This window comes from Thunnus thynnus, chromosome 23 (genome assembly GCF_963924715.1).
Source record: "Thunnus thynnus chromosome 23, fThuThy2.1, whole genome shotgun sequence".
NCBI lineage: Eukaryota > Metazoa > Chordata > Actinopteri > Scombriformes > Scombridae > Thunnus > Thunnus thynnus.
In genome coordinates, this window is record NC_089539.1 from 25632219 (window position 1) to 25653973 (window position 21755).

General features: G+C 35.8%; 2 protein-coding genes across 8 annotated transcripts in view; one reads left to right on the top strand and one right to left on the bottom strand.

Annotated features, from left to right (window-relative positions):
• Nucleotides 1–21755, bottom strand: part of LOC137175993 (NACHT, LRR and PYD domains-containing protein 12-like) — a 190581-nt gene that overhangs the window by 19372 nt on the left and 149454 nt on the right. The gene's annotated exons all lie outside the window — the stretch shown is intronic.
• The window catches only part of eps8a (EGFR pathway substrate 8a, signaling adaptor), a 45666-nt gene continuing 25663 nt past the window's right edge, over nucleotides 1753–21755 (top strand). For 3 of the 7 annotated variants that reach the window (XM_067581998.1, XM_067581999.1, XM_067582000.1), the window contains exons 1-2: nucleotides 1754–2012; nucleotides 20623–20710. In XM_067581998.1, coding sequence (XP_067438099.1) covers nucleotides 20646–20710 — 65 coding nt within the window. In that variant the 5' untranslated portion in view covers nucleotides 1754–2012; nucleotides 20623–20645. Of the gene's footprint in view, nucleotides 2013–7695; nucleotides 7821–20622; nucleotides 20711–21755 lie in introns of those variants that run through there. The other 4 variants (XM_067581996.1, XM_067582002.1, XM_067582003.1 and 1 more) reach the window with 3 other exon arrangements.

The following is a 21755-nucleotide window of genomic DNA, read 5'->3' on the forward strand; positions in this document are numbered from 1 at the left end:
AATACTTTAACTACATCAAACTCATAATACTTATGTACTTTTACTGCAGTACTTTAACTACATCAAGCTCATAATACTTATGTACTTTTACTGCAATACTTTAACTACATCAAGCTCATAATACTTATGTACTTTTACTGCAATACTTTAACTACATCAAGCTCATAATACTTATGTACTTTTACTGCAATACTTTAACTACATCAAACTCATAATACTTATGTACTTTTACTGCAGTACTTTAACTACATCAAGCTCATAATACTTATGTACTTTTACTGCAATACTTTAACTACATCAAACTCCAAATACTTATGTACTTTTACTGCAATACTTTAACTACATCAAACTCATAATACTTATGTACTTTTACTGCAATACTTTAACTACATCAAGCTCATAATACTTATGTACTTTTACTGCAATACTTTAACTACATCAAACTCATAATACTTATGTACTTTTACTGCAATACTTTAACTACATCAAACTCATAATACTTATGTACTTTTACTGCAATACTTTAACTACATCAAACTCATAATACTTATGTACTTTTACTGCAATACTTTAACTACATCAAACTCATAATACTTATGTACTTTTACTGCAGTACTTTAACTACATCAAGCTCATAATACTTATGTACTTTTACTGCAATACTTTAACTACATCAAGCTCATAATACTTATGTACTTTTACTGCAATACTTTAACTACATCAAGCTCATAATACTTATGTACTTTTACTGCAATACTTTAACTACATAAAACTCATAATACTTATGTACTTTTACTGCAATACTTTAACTACATCAAACTCATAATACTTATGTACTTTTACTGCAGTACTTTAACTACATCAAGCTCATAATACTTATGTACTTTTACTGCAATACTTTAACTACATCAAGCTCATAATACTTATGTACTTTTACTGCAATACTTTAACTACATCAAGCTCATAATACTTATGTACTTTTACTGCAGTACTTTAACTACATCAAGCTCATAATACTTATGTACTTTTACTGCAATACTTTAACTACATCAAACTCATAATACTTATGTACTTTTACTGCAATACTTTAACTACATCAAACTCATAATACTTATGTACTTTTACTGCAGTACTTTAACTACATCAAGCTCATAATACTTATGTACTTTTACTGCAATACTTTAACTACATCAAGCTCATAATACTTATGTACTTTTACTGCAATACTTTAACTACATCAAACTCATAATACTTATGTACTTTTACTGCAATACTTTAACTACATCAAACTCATAATACTTATGTACTTTTACTGCAATACTTTAACTACATCAAACTCATAATACTTATGTACTTTTACTTAAAGGTCCAGTGTGTAGGATTTATTGGTGTCCCCTTCCAAGCGTGTAGGAGAATCTACGGTGGCCATGAAACTGGTGAAAAACATCAAAGGCCTCTCTAGAACCAGTGTTTGGTTTGTCCGTTCTGGGCTACTGTATAAACATGGCGGTGTAACATGACGGGCTCTGTGGAAGAGGACCTGCTCCCTCTGTAGATATAAAGGCTCATTCTGTGGTAACGAAAACACAATGACTCTTATTTTAGGTGATTATACACTAATTAAAACATACCTATGAATATTATATTTCATTCCTGCTATGTCTGTTCTGCTAGATGCCACTAAACTCTACAACACTGCACCTTTAAGTAGGATTGCAGGACTTTTACTTGGGGCGGGTCTTACAGCCTGTAAGGCAACACTCCGGGTGTATTCTGCACATTGTCTCTGTGCAGGTTGGCTGCTGCTGGAGCTGCTTTTACTCACAATTCAAAGTGTAGTTTTTATACGAGTCACATCTCCGGAGAGCTGAGCCGCTAAAAAAAACAACTCCTGTAGCCGAACAAGAGCTGAGTTTGTCGGATATAAAGTGTCCAGAGGAGACGTTAAACCTGCCTGGACTGGAGGTACCAGCGTGTTTGTGCCATGTTGTAGTGACGGATTACACCTGCAGGTAAAACCGCTTTAATTGACATTCCTCCCTCATCTGCACGCGGACATTTCTGTCGCTTTGCTCATTTTTTAACATATATTTTCTATTCGATTAATTCAGGAAATACCTCACATATGTTCTGATTTGCCAGCTTTGTCATGCGAACACACAACCTAAACATAAAATGTGAAAACAAACGGTGGCAACTTGATCCGTGGAAGGAAAGGCAGCCGTTTCTGTGTTGTAAGCGGATAACCCTCCCGCACCAGACTGCACTGGGAAATTTAGATTATATGATTTCGCAGGTATTTACAGGCAAATACACACACAATTACCTGATTTAAAGGAGTGCAAGCATCATATCTTTAATTCGGCATACAACCACCACACCAGAAATGTCGTAGATTAACATAACTTCAACTTTTATTACCATTTCTCGAGTTATTCCTTGAGCGTTTTTTAAGAAAATTATCGTTACAACGTGGTGGGCAATGAGCCAACACCGAGTTTGATTAAGCAGTTTAGTGAAATGTTAAGTGTTAAGTGACTAACATCGTACTATACTTACGCCGAAATTACTAAAAGCAGCAAAATAGCTCCTAAGAATCCATTTAAGGTCTAATCCTACAATTTATTTTCGCTAATACGCATTTTTATAGTAAATTGACTGAATTTTTAATGGAGTTTGGCACATTGTGTGTTCATGAGAAAAATGAAGGTGAAGGGCAGTAACACGTCTCGCTTGTTGACCCGCAGTTCATCAGTGAAAGAAAAATACCTGATTGAAAATAAAAAAACAAGCTATCTAAGCCTCGCTGTCGCCCCCGGACAGGTGTGCTCGGCGGCCCCGCCAACAGGCGCTCTGTCCCCCGGCTTGTCTGACCGACGCTGCCCGGTGTGTCGGAGCTCAGAGATAGCAGCGCGGCTTCGTATTGTTCCAGCCGGGGTTACCGGAAGGTCTCCGCGGCATTATTTTATCTCTTTTGTCTCTTTAAAACAAACGGTTCCTGTTATCTTTGACTGTAAGTGACCGGGGGCGGACTTCACTGATAACTGCCTGGAGCCCCGAACAAACAGCCGTAGATTTATTATGATGTTTAGATCTGACAAACATTGAATTATGTTACTATTCAAATTCATTGTTCTCCAGAGTAACTCACAAAGGGCCCCAAAACACTTAAAATGAATGAATAAAAACATTCCTGCCGAGCTGTTTTCACGGCTAATGAAGATGAATAGCCTACTCCACAGCTGAACATACTCCGAAAATCAACATGTCGCTCCGTTTTGTTTGATTGAAATCTTTTTATTCTCCTTAAAGCTGACCCACATTCATGTATATTGATGTTAAAGTATAGAAGGTTTGTTCCTGAGAGGAGACAGATGTTAATTGGCGGCAGCAGCTCATTAGTTTGGCCCCTCTGTGACCTCTCCAGGTAATTGGTGTTATGAGAAGAGCAGGTCTCAGGTGAGATAACTCACTTTGTACCTTTTCTATAATTCACACGTTTACATTAAAGTCTTCTAAAACAACCTAACTTGACTCTGAAAGCACGTAGTAAACATATTCACAATAATAATTTAAAGTTGCGTCTTGACCGAAACAAAGATGGCGACCGGAAACAGATAACCGTTTACTTCCTTCATCATAGCAACCAACCAGGTCAGGTTTGGTTTTTTTGAGACGTTACCATCTGTTACTTTTATTGATAATAATTAGTGACAAAATCAGCTTGATTTGTATTTGTATCATCTAATATATTAATACCACCACTAATAACCAGTCTCTGTAGGATTTCACTTGTTTTTGTGTGATTATACACATTTAAATCATTTCTCATTTTATTCCATTTAGTTTTTTAATGTTAGATCATGGTGGGTGACGGCGAGTTATGTGAACAGAGTTTTATTGGATGGTTTAGTTAAAGCTCCAAATCAGGAAGTGCATTTTTTATTTCTGAATTTGGACTCTCCTGTCAGAATATTCAGATTATTGATCATTTATCACTTTGTATTAGTTTATTTGTGATGTCATCAGAGCTCACATGACCTAAATCCTTTTACCACCTGCTCAGTGTTGAATTTAGTGCCGTTAGCTGTTTCTCTGGAGGTGAAAGGTCATCAGGCTCTTAGAAAACTACGTTTGCAGATACTAAACGCTCGCAGGACCTTTGAGCCGACTGTTGTTGTGTTTTCTGCTGCATTTTGATGGAAAGCCGTTTCCTGTTTGAGTCAGATAGTGAAGGATTAAAGTCCGCAGACTGACTGTGGTTCTTCATGGGAAACATCCCTCCAGCTGCTCTCCTGAAGGACTGACAGACTATTTCTGGATGTTTTTCTGCCCTCGGGGTCTTTGCTGTGGCTGGTTTTTCTTTTTTTTTTGTAACCATTGATTCAGATCCTGAACTGAACTCAAAATATCTGGAACGTCCTCAAAGTCAAGTCAAAATCCTGATTCTAAACCAGTATTTAATTTGACTGTTTTATCCATCAGATGTTAACTAGACTGAGAGGAGAGCTGCAACTAATGATTGTTGTTATTATTGATTAGTTGTTTGGTCCATAAAATATCAGAAAATGGTGAAAAATATTGATCAGTGTTTCCTAAAGTCCACGACGACGTCCTCAAATGTCTTGTTTTGTCCACAACTCAAAGATCTTCAGTTTACTGTCATAGAGATGAAAGAAACCAGGATAGATTTACATTTAAGAAGCTGCAATCAGAAAATTTGGACTTTTTGACTCAAAACAATTAATAAAATATCAAAATAATTGGTGATTAATTAAACAGTTTGCAGCTAATCGATTTATCATTGGAGCTCTCAAAGTCTACAGACTTCCTCTGTGAGGCTAAACGCTAACAGCATGCTAACGTGCATGTTCATGTTATGTAGGTATAGTGTTAGTATGTTAGCATTTGCTAATTAGCAGTAAACACAAAGTACAGCTGAGGCTGATGGGAAAATAAAGGAAAGTAAACGTTGACCAGATGGTGGCGCTAGACGAAGAGTCGGAGGATCAAAGTTATTATAAGTAGTCAATTTATTGATTAGTTGATTGGTAAAAAACCTGCAACTAATTTAATAACTGAATTATTGTTTTAGTCATTTTTTAAAGCAAAAACGCCAAAAGTTTCAGTTTCAGCATCTGATGTGAAGGTTTGATGTTTTTTAGTCGTTGGTGACAGTAAAGTGAACGTTTTGGGTTTTGAGACGTTGGATTAAGACATTTGACACGTTTGACTTTAAATAATCAAAAACATTTTAGAGATAAACCAATAAAATCATTGTCAGATTAATCAATAATGAAAGTTATTCCAGCTCATCCTGACGGGAACATGAATCAATCAATCAAATCAATATATGTTCAGTCGACCTGATCGATTAGAGTCAGCAGGTTCGTCTTGACAGACGTTACTGTTGATGTTTGTTTGTCTAATGTTGGTTACCATGACGACACGGTGATGTAACCGCACCTGCCAGGTGCAGCTCGTAGAGAATTATGGGATTGAAACAGGAAACTGGAGCAGCTGAGTTGACGTCGTTGCATCAGATTGAGGCTGAATTAGCTTCAGATTATTGATCGATGCAGTCAATCAATAATCTCTTCATGTGATCGTATCATGCTGATATGATCATATTGTTCCAAATTAGATCAATACTAGATTATTGATATTTAATATCCAATAACAACATGGTGAGTTATTTTCCAACATGAACTCATAACTAGAGCTGCAAAGATTTATTGATCAGTTGATCAACAGATTGATAATTGAATAATTGTTTTAGTCACTTTTTGAAGGAAAAATGTTAAAACTTTTTGCTTTCAGCTTCTCAAATCTGAAGATTTGATGCTTTTCTGTTTCATATGTGACAATAAACTGACGTCAGATTTAACTTTCAGACATTTTATTGACAAAACAATTAATCAATAATGAAACTAATAATCGAGCTCGACTCATTTCTCAGATATGAAGTTCTGGAGGTTTTTCTGTGTCGTATGATGGTGAACTGGATATTTATGGATATTTATGGATATTTATGGATATTTATGGGTTTTGACTGCTGTCAACTGAAGATCAATCAATAAATTGATCCACAGAAAATGAACCAGTAATTATTTTGATATATGAAATATAGTTTTAGTCACTTTTTAAAGCAAAACAATCTAAAATGTGAAGATTGAATGTTTTTCTGCATCAGACAGGAAATAAATCTTCACTTTGTGATAATTATCAGCAGATGAATTGATGGTGAAACTCGTGTGTTCACACGTTGAAGGACTTTGACTCACTGATACGGCGAAAATACAGGAGGAGTAAACAAGCAGACGTGTGATAATAAAAACAAACAAATCACTTTATAGACGAGCTCACACTTACCGATCAGCTGATAAACACAGTGATAGATCCGCTATCAGCTGATCGGTGTCGGAGGTTCGTTCTGCTTCCTGTCGGCTGCTCTTCGTCGATGATGATGATGATGTCATGACTCACACCGGCGGGGTCTTTAATGTGAAAATAAAGGGAATGTTTTGTATTTTCAGTATTGATCGATTAGTTTTGCTTTATAAAATAAAAAAATGTGAAAAAAGTCTGAATACGTTGACTTCAGACGTCGTGTTTCGTTTGATTGATCATCAAAACCCCAAAATATTCAGTTTATTGATCCATGTGACAAAAGAAAAGAAACAATAAACGACTGATTGATGATCTGAATAGTTGCTTAATTGTCAATGAATCAATCAGCTGATTCAGTGATGAAATAAAACATCTGAAGAACTTTTCTTTCATCTTCTAAATGATTCATTTATTAACTGTGAAAACTAATCAGCAGATCAATCAATAAATGAAATGATGGTCAGTTTCAGATCAATCGATTCTCTCGTCTGATGTTTGACGGCAAACTGAAGCCGAAACAATCGATCAGTCGATCGACAGAAAAGAAATCTGTAAATATATTGATGATCAATTGTTTGTCTTTTTTTTTTTAAAGCAAAATTATTGATCGATTTAATGGAGAAAATAATCAGCAGATTGATCAATAAGGACACGTTGAAATAAATCTGTAAGCTGATCAATGTTCTTTCTGTTTATTCAGTTCATTTAGTAACGATTGTTTTTATTATTGATTAATCAGTTGAATCATTTGATCAATAAAACATCAGAAGGTCTGAACTGACCAGCAAACAGTAATAAAACAAATTCTCTCATTTATCAAAACAGTTGATTGATTTTCTGTTGATAATCGTTTCAGCTCTAATAATTAGTTTCTGATCAATATTAATACACATATTTATATATTAATATATTTATAATTCATGAAAATCTTTGAGTGATTAAATTCTTAAAAAGCTTAAAAATCTGAATATTTCTCTACACAGTTTATATATATTTATATATTTTTATCACTAGAAGTACTTTTATAAGTCATATTTTTAATGTAATGGAGTATTTTTATGCTGCTTTTACTTCATAAAATTCCTCAAAACTTCAACATCTTCAAGAAAATCAATAAAATAAAAAACTGATCAACTGATAATGAGAATAATGGTGATAATGGTGATAATCGTGATAATCGTGATCAACGCAGCTCCTTCAGGTGTCTGTGAGGAGAGTAGAAGTTGACTCGAAGCAGCAGGTTTCTGAACAGACACCTGTCAGCTGATCGGTAAGCCCCGCCCCCTCCACCTGCTCATAACGAGTCATTAATTAGAGGCTTAAGCTGGTCAATCCCGGAGAAGGACGAGCGGCAGCAGCAGCAGTAATAATCTGTCAGACATGAAGCTGCTGAGACTCTGATCGCCGCTGCAGTCCGGACGCAACATCAGGTCGGTTTTTATTTTCACAGTTTCAACGTTCTCGCGTGAAGACGAAGCTTCTGTAACGAGCTAATTAGAATCTGAGAGTCTGTTGTTGTTTGAAGGTTTGATGACGTCTCGCTGTGACCTCATCCAGTTATTTATAGTCTTACTGTGAACTCTGTTTGATCCGTTTGATCTGCTGCTTCATGTTTCATGAACGCTGCTCACTGATGGAAAATATAGTATAAATATTTCAGCTCTGACTCTCAGTTACTGTTTTAAACAGTTTTAAACACAACACACAGAATAACTTCATCATGTAATCAATAATGAACAGAGTCTGACTTGTTCAGGCTTTTTAATGCGTCTTTTAATTGATTTTAAGAGTTTTTAAGGTGAAAAATCATGACTGTTTTTAATGTATAAATTAATGGATGGATTTTATGTTTGTTAAATTTAAAGAGGTTTTTAAGGGTTAAATGAAACATTTTTTTGGGGATTTAAACAAATATTGAACAGATTGTAATATATGAAGTTATTTTTAATAAGTTAAACACAGCTGAAAGACTTATAAAAAGGTTATAAAATCTCTTAAGTCGTCCCTGAACTGCAAATATTTGTTCAGTTGGCGTATATATTCTGAAATATATATATAATAAAATATATAATAGAACTTCATCATACTGTTCATATTCTGACTGTTTCCCTTCATAATTAGTCTTTAACCACAAATCTATTTTTTAATTCATAAACCTCATCAGTCATCAATAAATCAGAGTTTTCCTTCTGGAGAAAAACAAAATTAAATATAAATATTAAATGAATTCTCCAATTTGACAACTAAACACCTTTTTTTATGTACAAAAATAAAAAAAACTTTGTACATTCAGGCTGAAATAAAGATGTTCAGGATGTTTTTACTGTGAGTCAAACTTGACCTGATCAGTATTTAAAGGGTTAATCTCACCTTTCTAATATCTTTAATCTCTTATTTTAATGTTTAAGTGTATTTAATTCAAAGTTAAATCAGTCTGTGTTTATACTGCTCAGAGATCAATAACCCTCAGATGTGATCAGCAGTTTTACTATTATTATTATTATTATTATTATTATTATTATTATTATTATTATTATTATTATTAGTGGATGTGTGGTGTTTGTACAGCAGCAGTCAGATTGAGCGGGTCGTATCAGAGCAGGTCAGATTGAGAACATGGAGTCACAGCTGCAGATTACAGTCGATAGCAGCATCAGAGTGGATGAATATGGATTATTGACACCCAGAGGTGATGAAAGTGTCACTTTCTCAACGGCTGTAACCGACCTCAGGACAGAAATACGTCTTCAAAACAACAGGCTGACATTTAAATCACATGAATTAGCCTCACTCAGCTAGAATTGGGACTAATAAGAGGTAAAAACTCTTAAAATGTTCTAAATCTGTCACATTAAAGCTGAATTTTCTACTCAACTGAACTAAATTTAAAGCAGTTTCTAAGGTATAAAATGTAAATAAAGTAATTTTTTTTTTTTAATTTTGTTTTTGGGAAAAACATCTTAGAATTTACAAAGTATCAGATCATTTTAATGCTGTTTGGTAAATTTTAAGGTTTTAAATTTTAAAAGGTGTTTATGTCTTTAGTAGATTTCTCTGTTTAGCGTCGTTAGGCTAGGCTAACGCGTTGTTGCTAACATCGGAGCTAACACCTTCCCAGCAGTCAGGAACGACAGAAGCATTTATTAACTGACATGTACCGCCACACTGACAACTTCCTGTTAACCTTTTCCTATTAGCTCTATTCCTTAAAAGCAGTTACGCTACCTGCAGTTTCCATGGCAACGACACAGACGTTAACTTTAAAGTTTCGAAGCAGTGGCTCCCAAACGCTGTTGATTTCCCAATAAACAGATATTTGCCATTATTTTTGGCATTTAAAAAAACATGTTTTAGCCCAGCAGCCCGACCTTTAATATTACATCATATAATAATATTATTGTTTATTGGGTTTTGTTTTATAGTTGTTTTTTGCGTGTGTGAAGATGTGGCAGCTGCTTCAGACTATATGTACCTCTGTCCACACACACATGAGGCCTGTATGATTAAACTGGTGCATTCAGACCAGTATGGCTGTAATGGCCTATTTTAGTTAACATGTGTTTCACAACATATGAAGTAGGATTAGACAGGCTCAGCCCACCTGATTCTTCTTCTTTTCATTATTATTATCCCTCCCTCCATTTCCTGTCATATCTACACTGTCCCTGTTGTTGTTATTATTATTATTATTATTATTATTATTGTTATTATTATTATTATTATAAAGGCATAAAAAACTCAGATAAATCCAACAAGAAGACTTCATTTAAATGTGGCACTGTTCCTTCAACAGTTTGACATATTTACAATTGTATTCATGTGTTTACTAGTGTATTCATGTGTTTACAATTGTATTCATGTGTTTACAGTGTATTCATGTGTTTACCAGTGTATTCATGTGTTTACTAGTGTATTCATGTGTTTACCAGTGTATTCATGTGTTTACCAGTGTAACCAGTATGTTCGGCTGTGAGTGAAGCAGCGTTAGCGTCCTTCCTGCTGCTGCTGCTGCTGCTGTATGTAGGTTAGTGTGAGATAAATGAGTGTGAGCTCCCGGCAGAGATCTGTGGCCTCGATCCTGACAGCAGCTTCCAATCAGCAAATTAATCAGTCTGCTCTCATTCTTCTCTCAGCCTCGTTATCACACTGCAGCCGTCACATGTCCCCGATCACTAAATCAATAGCAGGGTTTCCACAGTGAACCGGGAGACAAAGACACAACGTCCACAGAGCTTAAAGGAGGATTTATAAACTTTAACTTGAGTTGAAATAGTTAGAATGAAAGGCTGAGTTATGTTTGAATGTGCAGTATAAAAACATCCAGCTAAAATACAACTGAAGCTCTGATGGTAGTTTGTCCTTCTCAGAGTCATAACTGAGTCACATCTGAACACACACACACATAAAACACATATTGACATCATTCAGTGAGATTTACACTTCCTGGTTACATCATTATCTCTGATGTCATCAGCAGTAAACCTCCATAAATCCACCTGAGAATCATCACAGTGATGTTTGTCTGCAAACAGCTGATTCACAGGACTGTTAATGGTTCCATGTGTCGTAATGTCAGTTACCATCATCATCATCATCATCACTTGATGTGCTGATGTCTCTGCAGCATCGTCTGCTCCGTCTCTCCACTTCGCTGAGTTTTTTTTGTGGTTGTTGCTTTTAATTATTATTAAAAATTCTTGATTTTTAAGCAGCTTTTCTCAAAACTTCTGGTGCTGTTTACAAAGTCTGATGTGTTGTTTGTTTTTTGTTTTTTTTTTTATGGTAAAATTGCAGAAATTGAAAGAATTGTGATTCTCATGTTAAGACCACATTTCCCATAAGCCCCGTCACTTCCTGTTTCTGCCGTTTTTTTGTTTTTTTCCCCAGTCAGCTGGCATGTGGTTTGTTTTGATGATGATGATGATGATGATAATGAGGAGGAGAGGTTGAAGGTTGTTATCTGTAAATGAGGAGTCATTTTTATTGATGAAGTGAGTTTTGTTTGGAATCTTTAACATCTTCAGCAGAACTTCAGTCAGTGTGAGGAGATCGACTGACTCGTCACCGTCGTCTTTCAGTCTCATCATGAGGTACGAACGTTCCATTCAAGATGATAAATTGATATAAAATCAGTGGAGGAATGACAGGAATGTTGTAAATGTTGCAGAGTTTGGTTGAATCTACATTCAGAGTAACTGTCTGCTGTGATCTTCTCTCTAATATCTCTGACGGTCACATGACGCCTGGTATTAGTCACGCGGCGCTTCGCTATAGAAAGACGTTTATATCAAAGCCTTCACTGTTTATTTCTGTCACAGAGCTGCTTTAATACACGTCTGCTGCTTTCTCACTCTGCTTCGCACTGTTGGGGAACTTTTCTGTGAATGAAACTCGTCCACAAACGGAGCAGAACAGGACAGTTTAGAGGCGATGATGATGATGATGATGATGATGATGAAACCTCAGTGAACAGCTGACATTCATCAGGCTGAAACCTCAGATTTACACAGATTGATGGAAGAGAAAAGTAGTTTTACTTATTGTTTAGTGATTAATAAGAACATGATTGTATTTGTCATTTGGAACTGAAATGTACATGTTTAAGTGTGTTTATAGTGGATCAACAGACAGGCTTCAGTGTTTCTGCTGTTCAGGATCCTTTAGGATGAGGAGGAGGAGGAGGAGGAGGAGGAGGAAGGTAGGGATTAGGTATGTGTGTGTGTGTGTGTGTGTGTGCTGACCACATGGATGTAAATCTTCTTACCAATCCTCTTTACTTTCCTCTGTAGGACAGCAGCTGAGACTCTGCTGCCGCTTTGTTTGAATAAATAGATGTGAAAGTGTAACCGTGGTGACGTTTAGATGACGGATACAGACGCTCGGGTTTTTATTCGTCTCAGGTCGACGTCGCCGCGGCTACAAAACAAACAAAATTATACAAAAATAGTTAAAACAGGCTGAAATATAAAAGAATAATAATAATAACTGAGAATAGAGACTAAAGATTGAACTATAACATTAACTCTGATATTACTTTATAATATAGTTAAACATTAAAGTGAGAGTAGTTCTGTGTACGGCAGACGCTACTGAGCATGTGCAGGAACACAGGTCTGTTTACAGTAATCAATCAACATGTTTTCATGCTTTTATTGATTAAACTCAGACAACAAGCTGCTGTAAACAGAACCGCGTTCCTGCACATGCTCAGTAGCGTCTTACACAGAACTACTCTCTGGAGACTGACAACATGATGCAGTTATTAATAAACTAACGTGATGAAGGAACATGTGACCCAGTGCAGCGGTGAGACTCACTGACGGGTTTTTAGTCAGATATATCAGCTTTGATGAACACACGATACTGATTTTATTTCATTCTGCTGATTTTATATCATGCTTTAAATGTATGAAAGTGTAAATCAGAGCTGACTGAGACATAAATCAGTTGATTCTTTGTGTCGCAGGTGAAACTGCAGTTAAACAAAGTTCCTGCTGTGAGTCATAAAGTCTGTTTGAACATCAGTTAAACTTTAACTGGTCACACCTTCAGATCAAACACTCCACTGACGACTGACGTCAGGACCAAGATTTCAGTCTTTAATGAAGAGTTGACTGTTGTATTGATCTTAAAATTAGAAATGATCATTATTGATTCGTCTGCAGATCATTTTCTTGATCAATAATCAGGTCACATTAGAGAAACTGAATCAGATCATTTCTTTTGTATTTTTTTTTTTCTTCAGGAAATGATTAAAACAATTAATCGATTATCAAATTTGTTGCAGGTTAATTTTCTGTCAATCAGTTAATCTGTTCATCATTTTAAATAAAATATTAGCCTAATAAATGGGAAACAAATCATTTCAAGTTATTTCTCAGGGTAGTTTGATTTGTTTTTCAATAATTATTAATTAATTAAAGCTGTAAGCAGCGTTGAACGGGCCTTCACGTCTTTGTGCACGTCGGGCGGCGGCGCAGTCGAAGGTCTTGTGTGACGGGCATGTAGATGTTTTCAGACCCGGCTGTTCTCAGACGGTGCAAGAAGGAGATAAACATCACTTCCTCTGTCCACTGTTTTACCTGCTGCTGGAGCTGCTTTACTGCAGTTTCAAAGGGGGCGCTGTTCAGCATCACTGACTGAACATTGTTATGTAGACGTGTTCAGGATGGGACTCTTATCAAACATGTAAAGTTTGGTGTTGACTGGAGCATTTACAATAAAGTTATAGCAACTTCCTCTGTCAAACCCAAAAACTGCTGCTGCTCCTACTTGACAGGGTCATTAAAGTTTAATACTGAGCTCCTGAACTCCTCTTCCTCAGTTCTTCCATCATATGTTGTCTTTTTTGATCATACTTAGTATAATCTATACTTGCATGTGTAATAGTTTCCTCAGCAAAGTGGGAAAAATATGTGCATATATCAACAATCACCAAAAATGATCATCAAAAAGTAATTTTTACATTTTATCAAATTTTTCACCAGACCTTTTGAGCATGTTTAGGGGGTCAAATTTAGGTCCTGTAATAATGAAGAAGGCATGAAAAACAACAATAACAGTAAATAAACAACAACAGGGTTTTACAGTAGTCCCTAATAATAATTAATGATTAACTTCAGTTTGGCAGAGCTCAGTACTAACTTTTAACGTGGTTGCTGGGCAACCAGACATCAGTTTATATGTTGAGTAATTAAGATACTACACAGTTATACAACACAAAAGAATATTTAAAATCTTTATTACAGTAAATAAATAAAGTGAATCAGATTCACTTCCTGGTGAACAAACAGCTGATTCATGAACCCAGTCAGTCACTGCTTGTTTACATGTTTGTTTACATGTTTGCTTGTGATGTTGACGGGTTCATGAACTCATTGTGATCATCAAACATGTGATTGATTATAAAACATTTGAGCTGAAAGCAGAAAATGTTTTTACTGAAGAAATTCCTGAAACAATGGTTGTGTGTGTGTGTGTGTGTGTGTGTGTGTGTGTGTGTGTGTGTGTGTGTGTGTGTGTGTGTTTTGAGTCACCTGCACAGTAACACCTGTGTTTGCTGAGTGACATCACAGACGATCACATGACTCCACCTCCTCCTCCTCCTTCTCTCTCACTGACCGACGGTGGCAGCGTCTTCACACACCCACACTGATCTCACAGCTCTGTGTTCGCTCCTGCGTTGCCACGGAAACGCCTCACAGTCACACACACACACACACACAGCACCGCGGCTGTTTAGTGTTGCCACGGTAACTGACATTTCCATCCTGTATCCTCCTGCGTGCGGCTACGTGCTGAATGATGGGAGTTAATTATATTTCTATGTTTCATCAAACAGGAGAAATGATGAATATAAAGATGTAATAATATAATAAGATGTTTACAGCAGATCGTTCACTCTGATTGATCTGTTGCTGTGAATGTTTGCTGTAAAGTTATTGATCTTGTTATTTGACTCCCAGCAGCCTTCACACGCTGAGTTTGATTGGCTGCTGTCATGGTGGAGGTGTAACCAATCAGAGGCGAGCTCTTTTCCTCCATCAGCTGTCGGCTTTTTAACAAAACCAGACGGTGACTCTCTGTGTACTTGTGTGTGTGTGTGTGTGTGTGTGTGTGTCTCTATTGTACGTTGTGGGTTTTTACTTATTGTTGTCGGCTGTTTTTGAGCCTTCGGGGACATTAAAGCTTTATTTTACTGAATAACAGTTGAATCAGACTCGGACACATCGCCGTCACGTTACTGCAGATAGAAAAGTTGTCAGATGTTGGAGCTCCGGTTGGAAAAGTGATACTAATAAACAAAAGAAGAAGAAGAAGATATGTTTAAGGATAAGTGGACTAAAACGTCACCACAACACCAAACAAAACGCCTGTTTAGAACAAAACTATCACAAAAACACAAAACTGAGCTGAAGTTGTCATGACGACGTACAGCAGAATAATTATAAAATCCAACAGTTAGTGACATCACATCATCTCTTTATGCTCAAGTTTAATGCATCTAATGCAGCCTGACCTGCAGCCACAGTATTAACACAATATATAAAACTCTATTATAGATTTATAAGGTTTATGTCAATAACTCCTTTCAAAGCAGACGTTACAAAGAAAGAGAGAAGAATAAGATTATTTCTGCAGCATCAATGCAACAATATTTATAATAAAACACAATCAAATATGATGAAGATAAGTTAAAAAGACAGAATAAAAACCAGATAAAAGACATTAAGAGAGAAGTGTTGACAGATTGAGATTCAATAGAAAATCTGTTTTTAGTTTCCAGAATGGAAACGATCAATAAATCTGCTGACAGTCGAGACCAAAACCAACCAGAGATGAAGGCAGCAACACACAGAAACACATGTTCTCATCAAATAAAGAATTTATGGATGATGATGATAATTAAAGCTGTAAGCAGTGTTGGTCGGGACCTCGCACTCTGGCCCGTCAGGATCAGATCATTTTTAAAAATGAGGGATATTTCTTACAAGTGTGGTGTGCTTTTATTTTGAAAGTGTGATTGACATGTGTACTGTCAGGTGTGTAGAGACAATAAGTAGCTGCAGCTGGACACAGCTGGATACTCATATATTTGAATGGAGAGTGTGAGTGAACCCACACCTTTTTGAACATTTACTGCTTCCACATAGTTTTAGATACAAACTTCATTTGAACTTTAAATGAGTCACGAGACTTTGACCTACAAATCTTGAATTTGCATGTTTTTTCTATCTTTTAGCGTTTTTGAGATATTAGAGTGTGAGTTTTAAAGTCTTTTCTTGCTCCTCCTGTGAGTGAGTATTGCGGAATGTTTCACAGCACTGAGGGAGTGACATCACCAGGAGCAGTTGGAGAGGAGGATTTTAGAGTACGCTTCTTGTGAAATCTCCTCATAAATCTCATGACTTTGGCCAAATCTAACATTAAAAATCATATTATAATAGGAAATTTCGTGGCGAATCCATTGATACAGGTTTGAAAGTGGTCAAACGTATAGTTTAGACGTCAGAAGCCTCTGTTTGACACAAAGTTCATGCCCATAGATTGCCTCCCCATTGTTTTACATTGTAAGGGTGATGTGGCACTGCAGGGCTTATAAAATCCAAACCGTTCAAGTTATTACAAAGTTTTTAACAACTTTTTTCAGCACAGTGTCATAAGTCATCTGTTAAAATTGGGGCAAAGTCTTATTTTGAAAGTGAGATTGCGGACTTCCTGTTGGATTTAGGTCAGGGGTGTCAGTGTGTGATTTGTAGGTCTTGATGAGATGAATAATTGAGTTTTGATTTGATCTCTGGAGCTAGAGAGTGCATTTTGGCACTTTAGGGGTTAATTTTTACATTTTATCAAATTTTTCACCAGACCTGATGTGCGTGCCAAATTTGGTGAGTTTTTGAGCATGAATAGGGGGTCAAATTTAGGGTTTAAGTGGCGTAATAATAAAGAAAGAAACAAACACACGAAAAACAATCGAGTCCTCGCCCTCAGGCAGAGAGCTACTGTTTAACAGTCTGCCTTTTGGGCTCGGTCCCTTATAACAATAACAAAAGATAAGTGATAGTTTAACCTCTTGTTCATAAGAGACGACATATAAAGTTACTCCACCTTCCTGATCCCAGTAAAGCTGCCACATGACCCATCGGTCCGTCTGCAGCTCCTCCACCCACACACACACACACACACACACTGTAACACACACACACACACACACACTCTGCAGCCGTAGCAGTGAGTTGATATCTGGTTCAGTTTGTGTCTCCTTTAGGATTTAGTGAAACAGGAAGTAGATGTCAGTCTCCTCCCAGAGCAAACAGTGATAAATCTGAAACAACAACAACGCTAACGTCTGTCAGAGGAAACCAGCTGAAACATGTTCATACGTCTCACAGTCAATAACATGATGAGACTTAATGAATAGCAGGGTTTGGATGTGACAGAGATCTCTGTGGACTTTGTGTTTAATTTGAGCGTAATCTTGTTTTCCAGGAAGTTCAGATTAAAGCAGCAGATTTAAGAGTCGAGGTGAGTCTGGATCCACCAGCTGGAGGAGCTAAAACTCACCAGTTCAGTTGAAATCACTTCTTAAAACTCGGCTTATCAATAACTTGTTTCTAATGCTTAGTTACAGCACATGCATGTATGTAAACGTGTGATATGTGAACATTTGTGTATTTTATTTAGTGACAGAGTTGCTGCCCTTCAGATATGTTGTATGTGTGAGTGTTTACAGCTGCAGGACTCAGGTGTGTTTATATAATCCACAACTTTCATATTCTGACTTTAAGGAACGTCGTCGTCAGCGAAGCTTTAAACTCATATAAATGAAGAAATGTATATATTTGTTAAAAATTCAACGTTTCTTCATCATTTTAACATTGAACTAATTTGAGATACAGAATCACTTTTAATAAAATCAGATTAGAAACTGATGCAGAAATGAATCAGCTGTTTGTTTGTGTTTGTGTGGTTCATCCATCGTTTCCATGGCGTCTGGCAGCAGAGACTCTACTGTGTCAGACTGACTGCAGTCGGTGTTTGATGCTGTTTTATCACAACGTGTCTGAATGTGACAAAATACTTTTACTGCTTAATAATTTGAGATAATTTGAATATTAGAAATAAATAATCCTCATAGTCAACAGTGATTTAGAAGAGAAACAGTGTTTGTTGTTTGTTTTTCATCTTAAATCTCAGTTTAACACCTGCAGGATTTATGACATCACAGCTAGTCTGGAGCCAATCAGGGTTCAGTATGAAACTGACAGTTGATGTGGAGACTTGAAGCTGCAGTGAGAATGAACTTTACACTGAAGGAGGAAACGAAGAGCTGCAACGATTAATCAATTAATCAATTAGTTGATCATTAGAAAATTAATCCGCAGCTTCTTTTTCATCTTTTAAGGAAAAGTTCTAAAATCTGCTGGTTTCAGCCTCACTTGATGACTGAATGTTTTTCTGTCATGTGACAGTAAAATGAACATATTTAGATTTTAGATTATTGATCAGATGACAAGACATTTTATTATTATTATTCTGATGTTTTATAAACCAAATGATTAAACGAGAGAATAATCTGCCGATTAATCAATAATGAAAATAAACAGTTGCAGCGTATTTAGTTTATATTGTAAATGAAAAACATTCAATTATCACTTTTGATGAGCTGAAACCTGCAAATTCTTTGTTTTTGCTTTAAAAAATTACTTAAATGATTATTTATCAAAATGGTTGCAGATGAATTTTCTGTCAATCGAGCTTTAGACTGTATTTTAACTGTAGTTCACTGTATTTTAACTGTAGTTCACTGTAGTTCACTGTAGTTTAACTGTAGTTTAACTGTAGTTTAACTGTATTTTCACTGTAGTTTAACTGTATTTTAACTGTAGTTTAACTGTAGTTCACTGTAGTTAAACTGTATTTTAATTGTAGTTTAACTGTATTTTAACTGTAGTTTAACTGTAGTTAAACTGTATTTTAATTGTAGTTTAACTGTATTTTAATTGTAGTTTAACTGTAGATTAACTGTATTTTCACTGTAGTTTAACTGTAGTTTAACTGTAGTTCACTGTAGTTTAACTATATTTTAATTGTATTTTAACTGTAGTTAAACTGTAGTTTAATTGTAGTTTAACTGTATTTTAACTGTAGTTTAACTGTAGTTTAACTGTAGTTAAACTGTATTTTAATTGTAGTTTAACTGTATTTTAATTGTAGTTTAACTGTAGATTAACTGTATTTTCACTGTAGTTTAACTGTAGTTAAACTGTATTTTAATTGTAGTTTAACTGTAGTTTAACTGTAGTTTAACTGTAGTTAAACTGTATTTTAATTGTAGTTTAACTGTATTTTAATTGTAGTTTAACTGTAGATTAACTGTATTTTCACTGTAGTTTAACTGTAGTTTAACTGTAGTTCACTGTAGTTTAACTATATTTTAATTGTATTTTAACTGTAGTTAAACTGTAGTTTAATTGTAGTTTAACTGTATTTTAACTGTAGTTTAACTGTAGTTTAACTGTAGTTAAACTGTATTTTAATTGTAGTTTAACTGTATTTTAATTGTAGTTTAACTGTAGATTAACTGTATTTTCACTGTAGTTTAACTGTAGTTTAACTGTAGTTCACTGTAGTTTAACTATATTTTAATTGTATTTTAACTGTAGTTAAACTGTAGTTTAACACATCAATCAGCTGACAGACTTCGTCTCCCTTCAGAAAGAATAAAAGTTTACTGAGTGTAAATATTGATCGATCAGCTGATCGTTATACATGAAATAAATTGAACATCAGTGAAACAGAAAATCATTCAGATTCACGTCGCTGCAGATTTCTGATCAACACTTGAAATCTTCTAAATATATTTATTATATTTCATTGATGAATCTCTGATAGATTGTAGTCAGACGTGAGGCTGAGCTGTTCCTCCCTCGTCGTCGCCTCGCAGGTTTTCACTCACAGTCCTGCCTGTTGTTGCTGTTGTCGTCATGGATACGGACACCAAAATGGAGTCTGAGTGAGTCCCAGCTGAATAAAAGATGAAGGAAAACATGGAGCTGTGGGAAAAGCAATCACACACGGCTGCACTGTACATACAGTGTTATTATCTCACACACACACACACACACACACACACACACACACACACACTCACACTCACACTCACACTCTCGGCCTGCTCACCAGTCACCTCAGAGACGCTTTTGTGTCGAAGCCTTTTTAATTTCAGCCTGGATGTGACATTTCACCGCCGGTGTGTGTTAATGATCTGTTAATGAGACGCAGGCAGCAGCGTTTATATCAACGTATTTTACATATAAACTGTCTTTTAGCAAACGTCCACCAATCTGATTATTGGATTATAAAATGTTTTCTCTTGTAAACTGGTTTCAGTGAGTTGTGTGTGTGAGCTCGACGTGACGTCTTTTAGTGGATATTTGTTCACATTTAGTCAAATAGTCTCTGTTAAAGTGGTGTGAATCAGCTGCTGTCTGCTGAGATACTGAAGGAAACTTCAACATGTGATGATTATTGATGCACACTGGTAGGAAGGAAGTGTAATTCACACTGTTTTTTAATCTTTAAGTGTTGTTTCCGTGATCAGATGATCAGATAAATGCTGCGTATCTTCAGAACATGAACACACGTTCGTCGCTGTGTGTTTCAGACTTTAATGAATGTGAGACTGATGAACTGATGACTGACCCCTCATGTGTCTGTGTTGGTTTCCAGCTGACTGTCCACTGTGAAGCAGGATGAACGGGTACGATCCTCCGGCGCTCGCCTCCGGCATCTTCGGCTCCTACGGCGCCCAAATCAAGTCAGTGTTTCATCATCTGTCGTGTTTTAAACATGTTTGAAAGTGCTGAAAACACAACTGAGCCTAAATATACACGATGAAACGGTTATGAAGGTATTTCAACCGGATTTTAAAGGGTTAATGGAGAAATGAACTAATAGGATGAAGAGTTTTAAGGGATCATCTGCTGACTTTAAGAGCTTTTAAGTGGTAAAAACCTTTTTAAAATTGAGTAAATAACACAAAAGCATCTTTTCATTTAAATTAAAGGATGCCTCTGATGTTATTCAGTAAATTTAAGGAGGTTAAAACTATGATGATCCATTAAAACAACCTTTAATGTATTTTAATTAATTAATTTATCCATAAATCAGAACCTTCAATCTGCACTTTGATAGAAAATGTAATTTCTTTGAGATGCAAATGAAAGAGTTCACTGTAATGTTTAAGAGCTTTTACCCTTAAAAAACCACCTTAAACTCTCCAGATCATCAATTAAAACCCATTAAAAAAAGATTCCAAACATTAATGTGTTTGTTAATTTAGCTGATTAATATTTAAACATCCCATAATATGTCAGTAAACCAGAATCCTTTAATAACCAGATCATGAATGGATTCGTCAGATATTTTAAATAATGTGGAAAATAAGTTAAAGTCCTTTAAAATCTACTTGAATGTGTTATTTCAGTGTTTGTTTTTAAAGGTTTATTTTACATCTTAATGAACTAATTAAAGGATCTTTAATTACAGCTCAGTTCAGATTCAGGTGTTTTTGTGTTTTCAGGGTAATTTAAACATTAATTTGAGTCTTTTTTTTTAAGGGATGAATAATATTACAGCTCAGCTTCTTTCTAAGAAAACATTTAACAGCATTTTAATAATAATAAATAACTGCAGACGTCTGTAATGAAACATAAAACACTGAACTCTCTGCTACTCATCGATCCGCTCGTTTAATCGCTCGTTGCTAATTTCACACGTCAGGCTGCAGACGGACGAGTCAGTGAACCAGAACCGGATCCACAAAACCTGCCAGAGACCAGAACCGCCTCAAACATGGTCCG